The 23,858-nt window shown below is 38.8% G+C and overlaps 1 protein-coding gene across 2 annotated transcripts in view; it reads left to right on the top strand.

Moving 5' to 3' along the window:
• rapgef5a (Rap guanine nucleotide exchange factor (GEF) 5a) overlaps positions 1 to 23,858 on the top strand; it is a 180,102-nt gene that overhangs the window by 21,398 nt on the left and 134,846 nt on the right. For both annotated transcript variants that reach the window (XM_072575316.1, XM_072575318.1), the window contains exons 3-8: positions 315 to 421; positions 3,236 to 3,357; positions 13,390 to 13,561; positions 19,217 to 19,301; positions 20,797 to 20,845; positions 22,083 to 22,159. In XM_072575316.1, the coding sequence (XP_072431417.1) occupies positions 315 to 421; positions 3,236 to 3,357; positions 13,390 to 13,561; positions 19,217 to 19,301; positions 20,797 to 20,845; positions 22,083 to 22,159 (612 nt within the window). The remainder of the gene's footprint in view (positions 1 to 314; positions 422 to 3,235; positions 3,358 to 13,389; positions 13,562 to 19,216; positions 19,302 to 20,796; positions 20,846 to 22,082; positions 22,160 to 23,858) is intronic.

The following is a 23,858-nucleotide window of genomic DNA, read 5'->3' on the forward strand; positions in this document are numbered from 1 at the left end:
CACCGAAGCACAACCCACCCATACCCCTACATCTACCCCTTACCTAACACTATGGGCAATTTAGCATGGCCAATTCACCTGATCTGCACATCTTTTGGCCTGTGGGAGGAAACCGGAGCACCCAGAGGAAACCCACGCAGACACGGGGAGAATGTGCAAACTCCACACAGTCGCCTGAGGCGGGAATTGAACCTGGGTCTCTGGCGCTGTGAGGCAGCAGTGCTAACCACTGTGCCACCGTGCCGCCCGTTCTTGTTGCAGATGTGAATGATGTTCTGCCACCATAGCAAATTCTTCAATTCTTTCTATCGTAGATATATTCCGAAATCATTTGTTGTGCAGGGAAAGCACTGAGAAATAACTTTCTGAAGCAAGCACCTCATCTTGTAAAAGATCGTGTAACCACTGGAGGAAAATGCATGTAAGTTTTTTTTTTGGAAAATCATTCTGTGGAGATGGCTGTCAAGGTCAAAGTTAAACATTTGTTAGGGCAAAATATAATAAATACATTTCCCACATTTTTGCAGCATCTACAGTAGAAGAAAAAATAATTACAGAAGTTGCTGGAAAAGCTCACCAGGTCTGGCAGCATCTGTGCAGAAATCAGAGTTAATGTTTCAGTTCCTGTGACTCTTCCTCAAAACCGGAGTGTAACTGGATCTGAAACATTAACACTTGATTTCCCTGCACAGATGCTGCCGAACCTGCTGAGCTTTTCCAGCAAATTTTGTTTTTTTGTTTCTGACTGATATCTTCTGCAGTTCTTTCAGTTTTAAAGAAATAATCACAAGTTGTGATAAAATTAAAAATTGGTTTGTCACAATTGTCATTTCTTTAGATTGTAACAAATTGAGAGTGAAAAAGTAGACTTAACAGAAGCAATTGAGCAATTATGTATAATCAAACTGATAACATACCTTTGCATCCTGAACTCAACAAACCCAAAGAAATATGTTGTCAGCTTTATTCAGACCAGCATTCTAAATGATATGCTTTCTTAGAAATACAATCCTAACTCAACTCCTAGTTAATGTAAAACATGCAAATGTTCAAAATGCTACATTTCATTAGCAGTAAAGTAGCTGCGACATATTTTCTGCGAGATTTTATTAATATTATTATCACTAAAGAGGTGGAAATCAGTCAAGCAAGTGCAAAAGAACAGAATATGAAGGATGAAGTTATGTCTAGCATAATCTGAATTTTCATCTTTATTTCCAAAATTTCATCACAATGTGTGAAAACATGGAGATTCAAGCAATTAAACACTTTATCGTGCAAGTGGATACTTTAATAAGAAGTGAAGGAGTAGGAGAAACCAACAAACATGATGACATCTTTGGGTGAATACTCAGGCAGTTTAACATAAGCACATGTTACAATCAGGCATGTCAGCACTGGCTTTTGTTAATTTTGAGTAATTATGTCTAAATTGTCAATATCACTTGAACCTATTGCTCTTGTGCAATAAACTGCATCTTATTATGTAAGGCAAGTACCTCTTGCTGAGAGTCAGCAGTGGTGTAGCCTCCATCACTAGTAATTAGCCAGGCTCTTGCACTCAATATTTTTAAAAATTAGGGACAATGATTGCTGACAGCACGAGACCACAAACTACCAGTGGTTGGTAACCCAGAGCAGGGGAGCTACTGCTGACTTATTTCTGCCTTCAATGCATTTGGAAAAAAAAACTAGTTTGCAGGATATGGGTATTGTTGGCATTTACTGCCCATCTCTAACTGTCCTAAAGAAAGTGGTAGAGAGCTCTTTCTTGAACCGCTGTAGAAAAAACAGTGCTGTTGGGAGGTGAGTTCCAGGATTGTGACCAGAAACAAAGTGATACAGCTCAAAGTCAGAGTAGTGTGTTTGGAGGGGAACTTTCAGGTGATGATAGTGGCCTTCACCTCCTTTCTGAATTGTCTGCCCTCCATCCAGACTTGTCTCTAAATCTCAGTGTGAGCCAAAATTTATAAAGCAAAATTTGCAAATGCAAGCTGTGTTGGGGTGCCTGGTTTGCACGTTCAGCTTTCCTGATTTATTCTGATGAGACTCAAGGGCAGGTTTACATCAGGTTTAAAGTCTTTCCATTCTGGCACACTTATGAGGAAATCTTCTGGAGTACCCTGTCCAGTTCTGACTGCCCTATTATAGGAAGGATAGTATTAAGCTGGAAGGGGGTTCAGAAAAGATTTACCAGGGTGTTGCTTGGTATAGAGTGTTTGAGTCATAAGGATATGCTGGGACTTCTTTCACAAGAGTGTAGGAGGTTGAGGGGTGATCTTATAGAGGTTTACAAAATCATGGAGGATATAGATAATATGAATGGCAGATGCCTCTTCCCTAGGGTGTGGAATTTCAAGATTAAGGGGCATATTTTTAAGGTGAGTGGAGAAAGATTTTAAGAAGTCATGAGGGGAATATTTTTTTCACAGAGAGTGGTTTGAGTGGTGAATGAACTTCTAGAGGAAGTGGTGGATCAGGGTACAGATAAAACAGTTAAAAGACATTTGGATAAGTATGTGAATAAGAAATGTTTGGAGGGATATGGGCCAAGCGCAAGCAGGTTGGACTAGTTTAGATTGGGTAAATGGTCGACATGGACTGGTTAGGTCGAAGGGTCTGTTTCCATGTTGTATAACTCCTTGCTCTTTGAGGTGGTTGGGATTTAGGCCTTCATGTTGCAAACAATCAATTAGTTTCCAAGTGATTACAGTGGCATTCAAACAGATCTCTATAATAACCCAAAGTACACACTTTTAACTTTACAATATAGCAAGGGGCAATTTACTTTAAAACTTTATGTCTACAATCTAACTGAGAAAAAAAATTATTTCTTTGGAATTCAGCAAAGCAGTTGCAAAGTTTTTCAATTATTCCATGGAAGAAGTTCAAATCATTAACATTGATAAGCAATGTAACATTGATTATTTTTTTCGACTGATTCCTTTAATCTAAGGGTATAAATTCACAGGCTGTTTTGACCTTTTGTGGATCAGCGTGGAGTAATTAAATGCAAATATATCTGGCCTGTTGAGGTTATTCAAATGTTTACACTTGTATCACGTTGTGCTTTTCTATTCTCAGAATGACAATAAGAAAAAATCTATAATGTAAAAGGCATGAGCAAAATACAGAAGAATAAATCTGCTAACCTTTCCACAATAGACACAAGACAACTACATTCATGTGAAATATACCTCTTTAAATTTGAAATAACAGTATTTCTCATCCCCAGGAGCTGCTGTTTGGGTTTTGAAATGGTGGACTGGTTAATCGATCAATGTCCTTTTATCTACACTCGGACCAAGGCGGAAGGCATCTGGCAGATTCTGTTAGATCTGGGAATTCTATCTTCAGGTAAATGTGTGCTCAATGAATGAAATAGTTTTTGGAACTGAGGGACATGCCAATTATACTCACTTACCAATTTCATCCTAGCTTCAGTTCATAGTTTCACAAAAGTGGGCAAATATTCACAACTTGTGTGAGCTAGAGGGAAATCAGTTTAATTCTGTGTCTGAGTTTTAAATTGTGCACAACGTATAGGAACGTGGGAACCCGAATAACAATTCAGAACATCAAACCTGCTCTGTTGTTTGATGAAGCATTTCAATATCTTTTATGCACACTATCCATATAAATCTTTATGCCATTGATAATCAGGAATTTTTCAATTGCTATGTTAAACATGATCAAACATTAGATTTTCACAACCTTCTGGGATAGAGGATTCAAGGGATTCACAGCCCTGTAAATGAAGGTTGGGATGATGTGATTATAGAACATGTTAAGATGAATAAGGAGGATATATTAGAAGTTTTAGTTTTAGTGGGCATTAAAGCACATAAATCCACAGGCCTGATAGGATGTATCCCATGCTGCTATGGGAGGCAAGGGAGGAGATTTCTGGGGCCTTGGTGGAGATATTTAATATGTCACTGGCCACAGTTGAAGTGCCAGATGATTGGAGGATAGCTAATGTGGTTCTTTTGTTCAAAAGGGCAGCAGGGATAGGCCAGGTAATTGCAGACCAATTAGTCTGACATCAGTGGTAGGGAAATTATTGGGAAAAAATTCTGAGGTACAGAATGAATAAATGGAAAGGCAGGGATTTATCAGGGATAGTTAGTATAGATGTATTATAGGGAAATCCTGTCTGACTAATTTAATTGTGTTTTTTTGAAAAGGTGATGAAATACATTGAGGGTAGTGCAGTTGATGTATTTTACATGGACTTCAGTCACGCATTTGGCAAAGTCCCACATGGAAAGCTGATCCAAAAGATTAATGAGCCCATTGGATCCAAGATAACTTGGTAAAGCGGATCCAAAATTGGCTTACAAATTGGAGGCAAAAAGTGACAGAAGGATGCTTTTATGATTCGAAGCCTGTGACCAGTGTTTACATCAGGATCAGTGCTGGGTCCCTTGTTCTTGGTATATGCATTAATGACTTGGATGTGAATGTAGATGGTATAATTAATAAGTTTGCAGATGAGACAAAAATTGTTAGTATTGCTCATAGTGAAGAGGATGGTCTCAGGCTGCAGTCTGATATTAATCAGCTGGTAACTTGGGCAGAGTATTGGCAGCTGGAATTTTTAATCCTGTTAAGAGCAAGGTGATGCTTTTTGGGAGGTATAACTTTAGAAGCCGTTATTTTTAATCTTATACTACCCTGCACTTTCTTTTTCAGCCACTGTTGACCGACGTCTTTCTTCACTAACCTCTTTTTGGCAAAAAAAAAGATAGTATGACAATGAAAAACAGATTCAGTAATAACAAATTTCCTCTCAAAGTACTTCACCAACACCAGTTTTACAAATGATACAAATAAATAAGAACAAAACATTAGATTCTATTTTGGTTTTACATCTATTTACAGTGTATCATCAAGTTCAGTCAGGTTTATACAATATAATATGGAATGGCTGCAAGTTTGAAAGGCACTACACCATCATGTGTGCTTACATGATAACAAGTTGTTTAAAATTAATTTATAGGACATCAGTGTCACAGATTAGGCCAGCATTTGTTGCCCCATCCCTAATTGCCTGGAGGACAGTTAAGAGTCAACCACATTGCTGTGCGTCTGGAGTTGTATGTAAGCCAGACTTGGTTAGGATGATGAACTTCCCACCCAGAAAGGTACTACTGCATCCTTTTTATCACAACAATTGACAGTGGTTACATGGCTGCCATTAGGCTAGCTTTTTTATTCCAGATTAACTGCAATTCACTTGCTCGCAACTGCATTATTTTCCACAAGGTCAAGACAGAAATTACACAGATGTGTATTGCATCAGCTGTAGTGAAAGCCTTTGAAATACTTTGAGAGATATATTAGTTGCATGCTTCTAATATATGCAGAAAAAATTTTGGTAAAGGGAGAGAAAAAGCACTTTGTATGCTTGCCTTTATTGGTCAGAGCATTGAGTATAGGAGTTAGGAGGCCATGTTGCGGCTGTACAGGACACTGGTTAGGCCACTTTTGGAATACTGTGTGTAATTCTAGTCTCCCTATAGAAAGGATGTTGTGAAACTTGAAAGGTTCAGAAAAGATTTACAAGAATGTTATCAGGGTTTGAGCTATAGGGAGAGACTAAATAGGTTGGGGCTAATTTTCTTGGCATGTCAGAAGCTGAGGGTTGACCTTATAGAAGTTTATTAAATTGTATGGGGTATGGATAGGTTGAATACAAAAGGCCTTTTTCCTGCGGTGGGGGAGTCCAAAACTAGACAGCATAAGTTTATGGTGAGAGGGGAAAGATTTAAAAGGGACCTAAGGGGCAACGTTTTCACGCAGATGGTGGTGTGTAAATGGAATGAGCTGCCAGAGAAAGTGGTGGAGGCTGGGACAATTACTACATTTAAAAGGCATCTGAATGCACATATGAATAGGAAGGTTTTAGAGGGATATGGGCCAAAATGCTGGCAAATGGGACTAGTTTAATTTAGGATATTTGGTTGGTATGGACAAATTGGACCAAAGAGTCTGTTTCCATGTTGTACATCCAAATAATTCTCTGACAGATGCCATGCATTCACTAATTTTTAAAAACTCATTACGGCTCCTGGAATTTTTGAAGACATCATCATGGTGAAAAGAGTTGATGTTAGATAATTTTCACAATGTCCATAGTGGGTGCAGTGGTATCACCTCAATTTATCTGCTGTAGGGATGGGAGTTTATCCTCTCCATCAGCAAACCTCATTGTGTCCAGAATGATGATTTTGGATATTTCAGAATGTACCTTGAATTCTGATATCAGAATGCTGAAAAGTGAATGTTAGCAAATTAAGTAGATTTGTAAGTAGATAGGCAATGGTAGTAATACTACAACAGTGATTAGAATTTCAAAGTGTATGTTCCCAACCTAAAATGGTCATCATGATTAATCATTATATGCTCAGTCACATTAGGCTGACATTAAATTTTAAACAATTTTTAGGACTCAGGAAAACGCAGCAACAATTATAATTAGTCTGTAAATGTTTTTGTGAGGAGAATCCTTGGTTGCAATTAAAATAGGACTGATAAATTGTCAGATACTGCACGTAGGACCAGTCTATTTAACAGTCAGCAAAGGTACCTGTGTGTAGACTGTTACTCTGTTTTCTTGGATCTTAAAAATAGTTAAAATGTGATGTAAGAAGTTGGTATTTTGTGATTACTTGTTTCCTGCTTGGAGCAACTTTTGATGCGACAGACCTGGTCATTTTACCAGAATCAATCAGGTCTTGCCTTTTACACACATGGACTGCAATACTCCATCTAGTGGAGTGTTACTCATAAATGCAGCTATAAAGTTTCTCTGTCGTTATTTTACACTTTGGACCTTGACAAGTGTTTATAACTTTACTTATCACTGCCCACAAATAATAATATAAATTATAACCTGAGACTAGTTAGAAGTGAAGACAGTAATTGTATCTTTAAGGTCCAACCTACTGCGTGAACAGCCCTTTCAACCCCAAATGCTTGAGATACTGGAGACAGTAGCTTTGTAACTGACTTGAATGAAAAGTGGTTGCCTGGTTTAAGTAATTTTGTTTTATTTTAGTGATTATTTTGATTTTCTGAAAAAATAATTGACAAGTTACTAACAGTAATTTACACTTTTGTAATGTGTATTACATTAAGAAAACTCACCATGCAGACTTGCAGCAGGCAATTATTATTGAACTGTTCAATTCCATCTCCCCAAAAGAGAAAGCAAACAATGAAATGCTTAGATCTTGCAATATGCAATGCTCTCTCTCCACTTGGAAAAGAAACAGAGTGCACATCCCTGAACATTAAGGGGCAATTCAGCATGGCCAATCCATCTAACTTGCACATCATTGGAATGTGGGGAGGAAACCAGAGCACCTGCAGACACAGGGAAAACATGCAGACTCCACACAGACATTCATCAAAGGCTGGAATCGAACATAGGTCCCGGGCTCTCTGAGGCTACAGTGCTAACTACTGAGCCATTTAGTTGCCAAAGATGGTCACATCTCTGGCCCTGAGGCCTCCGTGCTGGTTTCCCTGCTATGGCCCCAGCTTCTTCCAGGCAGCCCCACTGTGTCTCAGCCCCACAAGGTAAATCTGGAGGAGAGGCTTTACTTAGTGCTTAGCACTGTGCTGCATCTAACATCAATATAAGGCCACATGGAAACTGGAGGAAGAACGCCTCATCTTCCACCTCTGGAGTTTACAACGTTATGGCCTCAAAATAGAATTCACCAACTTCCAAACCTTCTCACTGCCCCCAAATCTAATCCCAGGCCCAGCCCTCCCATCCCACCCCACCCCCCCCTGACCTGACCTAACCTGGTCATTTTCTTTCCCATCTATCCACTCCACCCTTCCCACTGACCAATCTCAATCAGCTCCTTCCTGCATCCACCTATCGCCATTCTACCTACCTTTACCCTGGTCCCACACCCTGCCTTTATTTATTTCTCAGCCCATTTTCCCCCTTCCCAGTCCTGAAGAAGGTTCCTGCTCAAAACATCGACTCTCCTGTTGCTCTGATGCTGCTTGACCTGCTGTTCTATTTCCAGCTCCATGTTTTTTCGACCCCCGACACAAGCTAGCCTTGATTAAAATCCCATATAAAATCTGTTCCCAGGTGACTCATCCAACATGGACCCCTCAAACAGAACCTCCCAATTAATTCACAAGTAATAACCCTCTCTCCCAATAAACCCCCAAGAAGGACTGAGTGCAAAATAATCAAAAAGGAATGCTTTATTATGAACATACCTCTTCTCAATCTCCAAGCCACACTTAGCTTTGCACAAATACTTTCTTTATGTAACAAACATGAATAGGATCTTACGATATGTAGTGGGCATTAGAGTTTATGGATAACTGAGGTTCTCACAGAGCTCTTTGACCACTTGATGCACTCTTCACAGACTGCCTGGCTGCATTTCCTGCCTGGAATTGAATACCTTCAAGCCTAGAGCAGATTCTGTCGAGTTTTGCAAGTGGGAATTTCTGTTCTTGCCAGATTAGGGACCCCTGGCCACGATATCTGAGTAAAGGAAATGGATAAAGTAGAAATGGAAGGCATCTGACGCTCAGAAGAGCATTAGGGAGGGCTGAGTTATTACACTTTGTAGAGGAATTGCTGAACATCAGTTCCACTGTTACTGACCTCCCTGTGAACTGTAACACCCATCACCACCACCCTCAAAGCGACTGTGTAGTAAATTATTTTTAAAACTTTTGCTATGAAGGCCAGTAACTCAATGAGCCAGAACATTTTATTATTATTGTCCTGACCCTGTTATAAAGAAAAACTCACTTCAGTACCTTTAGTGCCCAGCCTGTGATTAGTTGAGTGTCTGACCCCGAGCTTCAATGTTATTGACCTGTGTAAAGTAGTCATTTGCCAAATTACTGATTTTCAGATACAAATGAAAGATTTAATTACCATTTGTGTTGGAAAGTGAAAGAATAAACCCACTATAGTGAGAGTGTAACAGGGTATATTGTCACAAGTGGTTAAATGTCTATAACAAGTTGTTTTTCCATAGTGAAGGAAGGAGTCATTTTAATGTTATCTCTAAAAGAAAATACATCAGCCAAGTTAAAAAGGGCCAAGAAATAAACCACGTAAAAAAAATGTTGAAATAAGTTAGAAATCATGAAAACCACTAACCTTATTGAAAATTATCAAGCTGGGAAAACAAATGTAGAGACAGAGAAAAGAAATTACATGTCCAGTTTTATAACAGAAATAAATAACTTTGTTTCCTGTAAAGTGTGTTTTTTGTGTTTTTTTCAGAACCCAGTTTGAGAAAATTGATTTTTTTAATATACTAAATCTATTTTCCCCTCACAGTTCATTGAGGTTCATGGTCAGGTAATAAACACCATAGACTGGGGAAATAAAGATACTTGGAGAAGTTAGTTTGTATGATTATTATTGTGCTGACTGTTATATATTTCTGCTCATTGAGTTATTGTTATTCACGTGAAAAAAAAAATTACCACTGTAGTTTAGAGGTGCTTGGTAATTGGGACAGTGTTACAGATTACACAGGGAATCCGAGTTGCTGTGGTAACATGCAGGTTATAGTCTGGAGCTATGGAGAATGAATATAGCTTCTCTGTTCTTTTCAACACCTTCTCTTACTCTTGCTGGCTACATGGCTGTGTTAGAAGGACTTACAGGTTGGTATCCAAACAGTTTGACCATGACACACCTTCCATGGCCATCAAGTACTGGAGTGAGACTGACATTACAAGTTCCTGGCTTGAAGGCAGGGATGACACTCACTGCACAACAACACTTGTCCTTGAGATTAATAGTAGTGTCATACAACATGGAAACAGACCTTTTTGTCCAACTTGACTGCGCCGACCAAACATCTCAATCTGACCCAGTCTTATTTGACCTATATCCCTCCAAACCCTTTGTATTCATATACCCATCCAGACGCCCTTTAAATGTTGTACTTGCACCCACCTCTACCTTCTTTGGCAGCTTGTTCCATACATGCACCACTCTCTGCCTGAAATATTTGCCCCTTAGGTTCTTTTGAAGTCTTTCCCCTCTCACCTTAAACCTATTCCCCGTGGTTTTGGACTCCCCTACCCCAGGAAAAAGACATTGGCTCTTCCACCCTATCCATGTCCCTAATGATTTTATAAATCTCTATAATGTCACCCTCTAGCCCCCAAAGCTGCAGAGAAAAAAGTCCCAACCTATTCAACCTCTCTCTGAAAGTCTCCAGTCCCAGCAACATACTTGTGAATCTTTTCTGCACTCTCTCAAAAGTAACAGCATCCTTCCTATAGAAGGATGACCAGAATTATGTGTAGTATTCCAGAAGTGGATTCACTGATTTCTTGTACAGCTGTAACATGACATCCCAACTCCTATACTCAATGTGCTGACCAACGAAAGCAATGTGCCAAATGCTGCCTTCAATACCCTGTCTACATGCGACTCCACATTTAAGGAACTAAGTACCTGCACCTCTAGATTTCTCTGTTAAAAAACATCCTCCACAACCCAATCGTTAACAGTGTAAGTCCTGCCTTGGTTTGCCTTACTAAAATGCAACACTTTGCATTTATCTAAATTAAACTCCACCTGCCACTCCTCAGCCCTTTGGCCCATCTGAGCAAGGTCCCATTGTAATCCTTTTCACTATCCACTACATCACTTATTTTTGTGTCACAGAGTCATACAGCTTGGATACAGACCCTTCGTTCCACCCAGTCCTTGCCAAACATAATCCTGAACTAAACTAGTCCCACCTGCCTCCTCCAAACCTTTCCTATTCAAGTATCTATCAAGTGTCTTTTAAATGTTGTAACTGTACCCACTTCCTCAGGATGTTCATTCCACATGCAAACTCTGGGTAAAACATTTGCCTCTCATGTCTTTTTAAAATCTTTCTCCTCTCATCTTAACATGTGTTGCCTCGTCTTGAAATCCTCTATCCTCAGTAAAAGACAACTACCGTTAACTCTATCTATACCTCTCAGTATTTTATAAACTTCTATCAGATTGCCTCTCAACCTCCTACATTTCAGTGAAAAAAGTCCCAGCCTATCCAGCCTATCTTTATAACTCAAACCTTCCATACCTGGCAACATCCTGGTAAATCTCTTCTGAACCCTCTCCAGCTTGATAATGTCCTTCCTATAATTGGATGACTAGAATTGGACACAGTATTCCAGAAGAGGCCTCATTAACGTCCTGTACAATTTTAACATGACTTCCCAACTCTTATACTCAAAGGACTGAGCAATGAAGGCGAGTGTGTCAAATACCTTTTTAACCAACATGTCTATGTGTGATACAAACTTCAAAGAATTATGTACCTGCACCTTAGGTCCCTCTGTTCTGCAACATTACCCAAGGCCCTACAATCAATTATACAAGTCCCACTCTTGTTTGTTGTATCAAATGCAGTACCTCACATTTATCCAGATTGAACTCCATCTAGTATTTTTCAGCTCATTGAGCCATTTAATCATCTGCAAACTTACTAAACATGCCTCCTGTATTCACATCCAAATCATTTATATAAATGATGAAAAGCAGTGGACTCAGCACCGGTCCTCATGGCACACCTTCATGGTGACCTGAGTTAGTGTGGGAATAGAACCTGTGCAGTTGGCATCACTCTGTCTAGCTATTCAGACGACTGAGCTAACCGATTCCCATTGGAGTACATAAGCTCTCACAATGATTCTCTATTCTGCAGCAGATTACACAAATTACTCTATTTTATATTTTCATAGGATATGGGTGTTGTTGGCAAGGCCACCATTTGTGGTTCATCCCTAATTGCCCTCGAACCAATTGGTTGGCTTGCTTAGCCATTTCAGAGAAGAGTTAAGAGGCAATCACTTTGTGAATCTGGAGTCGCAAGTAAACGAGACTAGGTAAAAGAGGACAGATTTTCTTCCCTATAGGTCATTAGTGAACCCGAAGAGATATAGTTTAGTGGAGACTAACTCTCGATTCATTAATCGATGACTTGTTGGAATTTTAATCCATGTTCCTGATTACTAGTCCTGTGACATTACCACTGTGCTCCCACCACATTTCTGAGAGGCTATCTTGTGGGAGCAGTAGTGATACCAAGAAGCACAAAATAACAGCATTCATTCTCTGACCACTGCCCGTTGGTTTGTGTCTTAACTGGTGCTCCTCAGCCTGTCAGCCATCTATGCCAAAACAATACAGTCTAAAGCTCAGCCCTGAAGGCACAGATGGTCCTGCAATGTCATGTGTTGTTGTCCTTTCTCAAACTCAGCATTCTTCCACCAGTCACATTACCTCCACTAAGATAGAACAGCACAAAAGCACAACAGCATGTAAACAGACCTTCAAGTCTGTCTCTAAGGCCTCTGTTTACCATCTCATCTGAAAAATAGGCTCCTTTTGAGGTAGCATTGTCTCAGTACTGTCTTACATCTATTAAACTAACAAAATACTGAGAAAGTAGAGTGTTGATTAAAAATAGTGGCAAAATTTAATTGTCCTCATCTCATTTATGCTCAAAATGTTATGTCATTTCCTTTATATGAATGTTAAAGTGGCTGGAAATAGTCATTTTTATGAGAGTGGAGTGCATTTCATATATCTGTAATGTGTCTTCATTTCATTCATCAATCAAGAAGAATAAATCTTGTATTAAGACTGTTTGTAGTTCATGTTGGCGATGTCTTGGTTCTTAAGTTTTATTAGGAAAGAAACGGCAGGCCTTTATTCACTAGAAGCATCATTATTATTTGAATTTCAAAAGAACTTGGACTAAATTGAGTCTTCAATTTGCATCCCTGCACATGGTGATGTAATTCCCTTCCAACTGCCACTTGTTCAAAATATGACACATTCAGGAACATGTATATGTGGTTTATCTCTATTACAATTTCTTTATCACGTGATGTTATTGCCATGAAAAGAATATCATTTTAGATCAACAATACTAATAATCTCAATTCATACTATATCAATTAAGTGGATTTTCAGAAAACAAAAGAACATTTAGCACCTTGTTTCATATTAACTTGGAGATATGAGATCTTATTTAAATCTCTAGCACTACTGTATATTTACAAAAACTAAATTAAATGGTGGCATATGTGACCATTGTGTTGGAGATTGATCTCAGTCCCATAAGTTTTTCTTTCAAGCTAGATGTTTTATTCCAAGATGATTCAGCCTCTTTAAATACTCCACTTGACTGAACTAGAAACATTTGTATTTTCTGTAAGGAAACAGCATACCATCCACTTTCTACACTACAGTCAGCAGACCAGAACAGTACTTAACGATTGCTTATTTAATTCTTTAAAGCTTGCAGTGTGAGATTCTCACTGCACAAATCACTGAAAAATGTCACAAATTATCTTTTTATTTCATAGCGATGGAAAAGCAAGCGAACTTTCAAGATAAAGACATCTGCTATCACTTTTCAAATGACGAATATGATGATCTGGCCTGTCCCTTCAGGAAGGAAGGCGAGTGGAAAAATGGTGTAAGACTGCTCGGCCACATTGTCCCTTATGTTCAATCCAGAACAAATCTGCAAGTAATGTTAGTATATCTTATAACTTTTCCACAATAGCTGTCCTCTTTTCAGAACTGAGTTTATATGACAATAAGGATAAAGGAGGTGAAACAGAAGGAAACTTTATTTGTAACTTTAAGTGAGAGTTTAAAACAGCTAACATCTAATCAACTGCCTCTTTATAAATCTGTCCTGCTTTTTACTTCCATTGAACCTTACGAAGTGTTTAGTGTTGGATGCTCCACAAGCTCAGTCTTGTGTGCTATTTAACTTGGGTCAACTTGCCCTGAACAGAGAGTGATTTCAAAGGGATTGAAAATATAAGCTGCTCCGCATTGTGGCTTAAAATCTTCAAGACTTTGCTGGCTGGAGTTACCTTTTGCACCTGCATATGCTGGTTCACTGAGTAAGTTAAAAATACTGCCAGGGAGAAGAATCAGGAAGCTATAAATAAATCATTGCAAATGAATGTTGATAAAACAAACATTGCAATCAAGATTGTCAATAGTTAAATCCGCCTGATGTCACCAAAACAATTATACTTGTTGAAGAACATTGCTCCAGCTGCTACTACATATTTGACAACTGGAGTTCAGGAAATGGATGTGTCTTATGTAAAAAGTGTACATATATATCAAGTGACTTGCAAAAAGGCAAAAGCAGTCTTTTGTTTGAATGGCATTTAAAAAAGGGTTTTTGGATTGGTGTGTGTGTGAGGATTGCAATAATGAAGGTGAAGAAATGTTAGAGGAGGGAGGGACTCGGGATATGTATTATATTGCTGGAAGTGAATGGGGCAGGAGAGAAGGGAAACAGCTGATGTGTGAGGAGGGTGGAGGTGATTAGAACTAGGGGAGCCATATGGGGGTCTATGGAAAGGTAGCTCAGGATTACAAGGCAAGAGGGAGGGTGAGCATTGAAAAGGCCACAGAAGAGACTGGTTACTGCAGCTGTGGACTCCAGGGGTATAGGGAGAAGTAAGGTAGAGTTCAGTTACAAGCCAAGTGTGGAAAGGAGAATAATTACAACCATGGGGAAAGACAATGCGATGTGGTTAGAATGAATAGCACACTCATCACTCCATCAGAAGTCTCCAGTTTCAGGTCCTACTTGAGCACAAAAATGAAAGCTGACATGGCACTGATGGAGTGCCACCTTCCTGAAACTACCACTTTTTGGATCACCAGTCTCAACACTCGTTTAGTAATTTGGGGTCAAATTTTGTTCAATAGTCACTCCCACGAAGCTGTTTAAAGCATGTTACAATGATGTTACTTGTTAAATAAGGCTCTGTCTACCCTGACTGGTGAATGTGAAAGATTCCATGACAGTAATATTTATCCCTGATCAACATTACAAAAGCAGTTTGCCTGATCATTATCATGATGCTACTATTGTGTGTTTGCAGATTGGCTGCCATATTTCTTACACTATCAAAGTGACTACACTTTAAAAAGTACTTAGCTGTACTTTGGTGCATTTACTGGTTGTGAAAGATGCTATATAAATTCAAGTCTTTCTTATATAGATAAGTAGGGGAGTAGAGAGAGAATGTAAACTGGGAGGAAGTGGGAAAGGAAGCATGAGGTTATAACAATGTGAATTCTTCACTCTTGAGTGAACAGTGGTAGGCCTAATTGAATTATCTACAGAGATGATAAGAGAGAACATATCTGTCGACCTACAGACACAGCTCCACAACATAACTTATTTTGCACTGCCCGGTAGCTAAACCCAAGAGTAAAGATATAATTCCCTTTTACTCCATGGAACATGAGAGCACTTAGCTTAATGGTAGCGGACTGAACTGAGCCACTGTGGGAGGAAGTTGAGCATTACAATTGGGGTGGGGAGTAACTGTGATGGTTAGTTAATTTAAAACCTTTCCTCCATTGCAGGTATGCACGGAACATAAACTATCTTCTTAGCGACTGGTGGAGCAGAGCTGAAAAATAACTTGAATTAATAAAAAGTTCAAATACTTGGCTGAAGAATGAAACAACAGTAAATAAATGAAACCTTTAGCACCATATTTGGAGTGGAATTAGAGGACCAGAGACAGAGGCTATATAATATTACTAGTGCTGGGAGTTTTGTAACTGTCAACTGAAGACTCAACTCATTTTGATTGAGCATTATAGAGTCACCACTGAACTGACAAACAGGACTTTGGGTAATGACAGTGTGACACTGACTAATTATAGCCAAGGATCAGTTTACTATTGAAAAGACTATTAGAATGCCACCTATACCAACAACAGCTTGCATTTATATAGTACTGTAATCATTGTAACATGCTTTAAACAGCTTCGTGGGAGTGACTATTGAACAAAATTTGACCCCAAGTTACTAAACGAGTGTTGAGACTGGTGACCAAAAACCTGGTGAAAAGGCAGGTTTTGAAGTGTTTTAAAGAAGGAGAGAGAAATAGAGAGGTGGAGAGTTTAGACAGAACTAACATCACATTTCAATATAATAGATAAGAATAGTTAAAAGCAAATTTCAACAGGATATGTGACCCATGAACAAATTATATTTACAGTTCCTCAAACATCATTACTGTTTCCTATGTTAAACTTTTTGTATATTTTCCATCAGCTGGGAATGACATGCTTTAATGACTGTGGCTGAAAAACATATGTAGTTAACTCTGCCTATCATAGTAAAATATCTATTTAAAATGCACAAGGAATAGTTGGATGTTCACTGCTGGTATTCAACATATAGATTTTAGAAAGTAGTTTCTCCATCCAGTAATTTTAGTAACATGTGAGTGTAACTGAATTGTGATTCAGGCAGGTAAGGTACCCACTGAAAACAGGATTTCATAAAGTGACCACTGAGATATCTCGAAATGCCTGTTCAACATAACCTCTCAGGGGACATACCAGAGACTGTTAGTGCCCTATCGCAGCTGAAACTGCCATCTTCAGAATTATTGAGGATGATGGAAGATTGAGATAAAACGTTGTAAAGCGATTCAACCTGCCAGGAAATGAGTGACAAACAAACATAACTATGAAAGATAAAATGCAGTTTTTGCACTTTCATTGTAATTACACAAACCCATGGTTAACAGTCTTTGATTTATCTACAGTTGATCAATGCTTGCAATTAATTGTACAAATACTCAAGGGTGACCTTTCAAATTATTACAAATTACTTTATGTACTCCAGAGCTGGTGTGTTTCTAAATAATTGTTATTTTGCCCAGTGACTTCATCATTGAGCAGAGGGACCAAATGTCTTCAAATATGCACACAAATCTGTCTCCCATGGATATCGAGAAGAATATTCATGATGCAAATGTGATCAAGGGACAGCCAATTCCTTTAAACTATTTTACATTGAATGATAGTGATCAATTATTTAGGATCTTGGAGATAATGACACCTGCAGATGCTGGAGTGTCAAACCGGATAAAGAGTGGAGCTGGAAAAAGCACAGCAGGTCAAGCAGCCTTGGAGGAAAGGGGGAGTCGACATTTCAGGTTGGAACCTTTCACCAATTATTTAGGATATTAATAAAGGAACTTACACTGTTCAACCAAGACCTGCTCACTGATGCTCAGTTTGGATTCTGCGAGGGCCACTCAGCTCCTGACTTCATTACAGTCTTGGTCCAAACATGGATAATAAACAGCTGAACTGCAGAGGTGGGTTAAGTGTGTGATTGCCCTTGACATCATGGCAGGTGGCTGGAAGAACCCAGCAAGCCAGGCAGCATCAAGAAGTGGAGAAGTCAACGTTTCGGTTGCCACCCTTCCTGAAGGGTTCTTCACTTTTATTTCTTTTACCAATTACTTTACATTCATACCCTCTCATTCTCTATTCCTTCACAAAAGCTCCACTCTTTATCCAATATGACTCTCTAGCATCTGCAGTTCTCAGTACATCCAAGATCCTAAATAATTGTTCCATCCATTGTACTATCATTCAATTTAAAATGGTTTAAAGGAATTGGCTGTCCCTTGATCACATTTGCATCATGCATATTCATCTGGGTATCCATAGAAGATAGATTTGTGTGCATTTTTGAAGATACGTTTGGTCCCTCTGCTCAGTGATGAAGTGGTCAGACTTCTCCACCTCCTGATACTGCTTGGCTTGCTGTGTTCTTCCAGCCTCCTGCTTGTCTACCTTGGATTCCAGCATCTGCAGTTTTTTTGTCTCTTGACATCATGGCAGCATTTGAGTGTGGCACAAGGCGTCCATCAAAACCAGAGTCAGTGGAAATCTGGGGAATATTCTGTACAGATTGGAGTCATACTTAGCACAAGATGGTTGTGATTGGATCAGTCATCTCAGCCTCAGAACTTTGTTGGAGTAGTTCTCAAGGTAGTGTCCTAGGCCCAACCATCTTTATCTGCTTCACCAGTGACCTTCCCTCCATCATAAGATCAACCAATGATGTGCAATCATCAACGATCATTGTTCAGCGCCATTTATGACAACTCAGATGGTGAAGCCATTTAATCCATATACAGCAAAACATGGACAGCATTCAGACTTGAGCTGATAAGTGACAACTAACATTTATGCCATACAAATGCCAGGAAAAGACCATCTCTCATGAGAGAATCCAACTATCACCTCTTGATATTCAATGGTCTACAATCACTGAGTCCCTTACTCTCAATGTCCTGAGGGTTACCCAAGAACAGAAATTGAACTGGATAGAAATATAATTATTGTGATTGCAAGAGCAGATGTGATGCCAGGAATTCTGAAGCAAGTAACTTGTCTCTTGACTCCCCAAAGCCTGTCCAGCATTTAGACACACTGTTAACTTTTGTGAAGGAATAGAGGATGGGAGGGAATGAATGATAAGACAAACAAAAGTGACATGGAGGAAAACATCTGGAATTCACTGCCTGTCGAGGGTGGTAGATACAGGATCAATTGGACCATTTAAAAACAAATTTGACTGTTATCTGAAAAGGAAGAATGTGTGAGTTAGAGAAAATAGTTGAATGGCACTAGTGAATAGTTCTTTCAGACAATCTATGCCGATACAAAGGTCAAATGGCCTCATTCAGTACTGTAATAATTCTGTGAATCTGCAATTCTCGAATCTGTCTCTTGTGCCAAGGCCTTCAGTGCTGCATCTAAAAGCACATATTCTCCCTTTGACTATTTAGTCAGTGTTCTCCTGTTGAGAATATCTTACTTTGCCACTTACAAACTCACTCCAGCCAAAACCAACTTCCCCTTTGAGTGGTTGGTTCTATGTAGTGCAGTCTAACTTTCAATGGTGTTAGTCTTGCATGGAACCTGAGCACTTGTTGAGATGTGCAGCCATTCACCAGCATATTTAATGCTGTACTGCACACCACCGTCAATTAAGTTAGAGGTAGCATTTCTTTTGTATGTTGTGTTCATTGGAAGAACCCTTTGTGCATTGTGATCCATGCTGCTAGTTTTGAGCTTTATTGAGCATCTGTCCATTAATCTCTAAGTGTGTGGTATTGCTCAACATTTGGAACATAACCTTCTTAAAAAGAGTAAATGAGCACAAATGTTTCTAAATCTTTGACCTTTATGATGAGGAAATGAAAGTCACCAGCTGATATCCTTCTCTCTGCTCCAAGCAGACAGTAAATATCTTATACTGTTCCAAACTAAATAAACACATTGGATTAAGTAAAGAATAATGGATCTTCCAATCTCTTATCTTTTCAGATCAGAACAAAGTTCAGCAGAGGAGAAAATAGCACCATGTGATGAAATCCTCCAAATACAGGCTCTTGCTCTCTTATCATCCACGGTAAAAAATCTTAATTATTTCTTGTTAATTGAGAAGCTCCTGTGAAACACTACTCTTTCATTAAAAATGTCACACCAGCTGTTAAGATAGCTACAATTGTTGGTGAAGGTGGTCTTTGGTCATTGTGTAAAATGGGTGAGACTGAATTGGCAGCCAGTTTACAGGCTGACTTGATTTGAAGGCAATAGAGAAGAGATTGATGAAGAGTCACTGGACCCGAAATGTTAACTCAGCTTTCTTCCCACAGATGCTGCCAGACTGCTAAGTATCACTGGCAATTTCTCTTTTTGTTGGAGAAGAGGTTGGATTTGCTGTGGATTGTCAACAGCCAAATATGGATTTCATCTCCCAAACATCTCTGAAAGGCTTTGTTATGGTGGCGAGAAATTTATGCCAACTACCATAAGCTTAGATTTTCAGAAACCAAGCTGTTTTTCATCAGGGTGCCAGGCATTAAGAGTAAAACTCTTGTTGGATTGGAGTATCACAGCCTCATTGAAATATTTAAATTACAGATCTTTTCCTGACAACAGGTTCCTCAGTCACCCTCAAACTCATCCAATAAACTGGAAAGTGGGTGCATTGGAGGTATATTATAGATCTTTAGACTTAATTCCTGCCCCATCCAGGGAACAAACCAACTTGCAGGGGTTAGAAGAACATGAAGGTGTCAAAAGAGACTTGATCCTTGAGGGTTATCCAAACTGCAGTTTAAATGAATACCCACTGTTCTTTATTCAGTTGATTTGGCCCTGAAATGCTCAAGCTTTGCAATAGCTACATAACTGGTAGTGCTGGAAGTACATAATTGGTTTACACAGTAAACAGAGTATCCACCTGCAGCTGGTGCATTTATCATGGTGCAACCACAGAAATTCCGAGAAAGCTCTGGGTCACCTCAATGATAATGGTGGTAATAGATTGTGAGTGGTCTTTTGAAATCTTTATTTGAAGTTATAGATTAATGAGAGAGCTTCCTTGCACTGTAGAGAAAACAAGAGCAGTATTTCTGTGGTACCTTATCACTTAAATGTGCTTGGTGACTGATAGTTATATGAGGAAACACTCAGTTTATTTAGGGAGGAAAACTACAACTGCAATCACCTCATTAAAACCATTTCTGCCAGAGAAGAGTTTATAGTGTCGAGTCCTGACTGAACCTGTGGAAGTGTTAATTTTCAGAGCAATACTTTAAGTTAACATTTGGTCTTTAGGTGCTTTGAGTGTAGCTGCCACAGCTCCCTCATGGATTGTAACTTTACTTTCAATAATTCCAATCCTAATAAATTTAACTTCTCTTTTGCTGCTGCCAGTTGACATTTACAGCAAGCTTTGACTGAAAATATCTTTGTGTTAATAATTTATTCATCCTATTTTTAAAAGTTCAAGTATTCTTCGGCCTCTTTTGCTGCAGGATGCATTTACGAAAGCACAGCAGCTTGTTAATCAGACTAAGTGTCAACTCTAATGTTGTGTTGCTTGTTTTTGACAATAGGTGAACAAGGAACTGGTTGCTGCTATTGCTGCAAGAGGAGAAACACCATGTGAGTATCTCAATCACACTCCAAATCACACTTACTTTTCATCAGGAGCACTGATTCAATGTGGAAGGTTATTATGTATTACTGATACCATCCTTCGAATAACAAGGATTAACCTCATAACTCTTGCATCCTGCTTGGACTTTATACCAGGTTTTATCTGCATACAATGGTGTCAGTCTTTGGGCCAGCTACAGTTTTTAAAAATAATTTGAAGTATATTGAATTGAAAAGATCACAATTAAATATATGTTACACTGGGCTGTATGTATAATAACCAAATTGAGAGATGACAAGGGGAAAATAAAACACCCATAAATGATGGAAATTGATATGGAAATATTTTTGGAAAAACATACATTCTTCCAAATCTGACTTCTTGCACATCTCTAATTTCCTTAACCTTTCCTTTTGTGGCCATGCATTCAGTTGCAATGTCTGAAGTGCTGAAATTTCCCCTCTTAAACCTCTCTGCTTCTTCGCCTGATCCTCCTTAAAATCTACCTTTTTGACTAACCATTTGTCACCTGGCATACAATCTTATGTGCCCAGTGTCAACTTTTCTTTGATAAAGTTCCTATGAGTATCTTGGGGTGCTTTACCATATAAAAAGGTGTGAAAGTGCAACCTGGTGTTACAATGCACAGTGTGTCTTTTAGCATCAAAAAGTAGGAAAAAAATTAATTAAAAATTGAGGTGAAGGCAGCATCTTTTTTGCTTCAATGGGATTCTTGATAAACGAGAATTAAACTTTAGTAATAAAATCAGAAAATGTGGTAGTGCTCAGTAAATCAGGCAGTTACAATGGAGAGAGAAATAGTGTCATCATTCCAAATCAATGACCCTTTATCAAAACTGTTGGACATATTATCACTGCTCCTTCAATGATAGTATCCTGGAACTCCCTATCTTACAACATTCATTGCTATCATGGACTGCAGTCATTCTAAAAGAAGACCCACTACTACTTTCTCAAGAATAGCTCAGATTGGTAGCTAGTTGATGGACTTGCCAGTGATACCAATAATATATAAAATTTTGTACAGCATTAAGTGGAAACAATATCCATGTTGTCTGAAAGCAGATGTGCAATAAAATCTGAGACCTCCCCACTGTGTATACTATTCAGAAAAGAATGGCAAAGTGGTTCACAAATATTTCCTGTGTTTTTCCTAATGAGAAAACATCTTGTGAAACAATTCTTGCTTGGACAATGATATAGTTATGGATTTTTTTCCAGCATGTGGAGAAAATAACCGAAGTGACATCAAGCAAGTTGAATTGAAAGGCTCTGTGAATAATATCAAGCAAAAGAAGGTACATTTACTGCATAGCAATGAGATGCTTGATCTTTATCAACAGATAATAAATGCAGCATGCACCACCATATGCTGTTACATTGAACAGTGACACAGACCTAGTTTTTTCATACTGAATGTTGTGGGAGGAGCTACACCTACAATTCTTAGAAATTTTAAAGGTGGAGATCCTACCTTCATTAAAAACTCCATTTAACTTTTTCTTTCATCTCCGGGGAGAAGGAAAGCCAGAAGCTATGTTTGTCATTTCTGTTGAGATCTATAATAGCTGATATGTAAACACCAGGTAGTTTTATTCTTTTGTTCAGAATGGCAATGAGTAACGTCTACCTGTGCTACAATTTACGGATCTACACTAAGACGCTTTTAGCTTAAGTGTCACCAGTCTCTTCTGCAAACAACTGATTGGCAGTGTCTCTTATCTAAGAAGTAATAGTCATAGGACTAAGTGGATGCCAGAGTAGTGCATGGATCCATTTTTTTAAATTTCTGGCTTTTGAAAGGCAGATGTGTGAAAACATTTTGTGGAGAAGAGGGAATTTACAAACCAAATGCAACTTTATTTTGCAACAGGTAATGTATGATTGATCACAGAAGCATTTAAAGCCATAAAATGCAAGTCATTTAATGGAGTAGCAATTAGCAGCACTGTTGCTAATCATCAGATAAATGATTCCTTCTGAACATCGCCATCAAGCTTAAGGAGAGACCCCACATTATAACTGACTCTAATAGATGTAATCAGTCTTTCTCTTGCAGACTCTGGTGACCTCTCTTTTGCAGAATAGGAAGTCAGATGTTTGAGTTCTAACCCTGTCAGAGTTCTTTCAGTCCAGGGTGGAAAGTTGAGCAATTATTCAAGCAGCCCAGTGCAATCTTCTGACAGGAATGAAGAGATTCTGACAATGAGGCATGGGTTCCTAATACCGCTGTTATATTTCAGTGGTATCATGATAGAAAGAGAAGGGAATTGCCTTCCCCTCAGCCTTGGTTGTTAATTGTGAAATTAAGTCCCCTCCTCCTCAAAGGGATCTTGGATTATTTTGCTGCATTTAGGTGGTAGTTAGGAAAAATGAATGTCTCCATTGCTTTCTAATTCAGGTCCAGAAGAGAGACTATGGCAGCAAACTAGCAATTTTAAGAGGGACAAATTCTTATCTCTTCTTTGAGAACCTTGGATATGTTGCAAATTCAAATCTGATGGCTAGCTTCTCCTCCTTTTGATGTTGTAGTTAGGATTGTGCTATGTATTACCCCTATCACTAGCTCCCTGTCAGCAATGGAGTTTGCAAGAGGCCCATTCTGCAAAATGATTGAACTCCTGATAAAGCTTAGATAGATGGCTTACCATTTTTTGGGAGATGCCATGAGCCTTGTTGAATGACTTTCGCCCTTTTTTTCTCCAGCAAGATTTAAAATTTTGCTAGACTTTGTAAAATTGTGATGTAAATTTATATCAAAAACATATTGGGCCTTAATTTCCTTTAACTTTCTGTCATTGCACTGCAAGAAAAGCAGGTTATTCTATCTATCCAAGGAATTGTAAATTATACCAAAATTTCTTTTCAGGCTAAATAGTCATAATTCATTCATGGGATGTGGGTCCTGCTGGCTAGACCAACATATGTTGCCCATCCCTTATTGCTCCTTTTCAGGTGATGCCCATATCCTGTGAATGAAATTTTAAAAATGAGGTT

This window comes from Chiloscyllium punctatum, chromosome 8 (genome assembly GCF_047496795.1).
Source record: "Chiloscyllium punctatum isolate Juve2018m chromosome 8, sChiPun1.3, whole genome shotgun sequence".
In the NCBI taxonomy this organism is placed as follows: domain Eukaryota; kingdom Metazoa; phylum Chordata; class Chondrichthyes; order Orectolobiformes; family Hemiscylliidae; genus Chiloscyllium; species Chiloscyllium punctatum.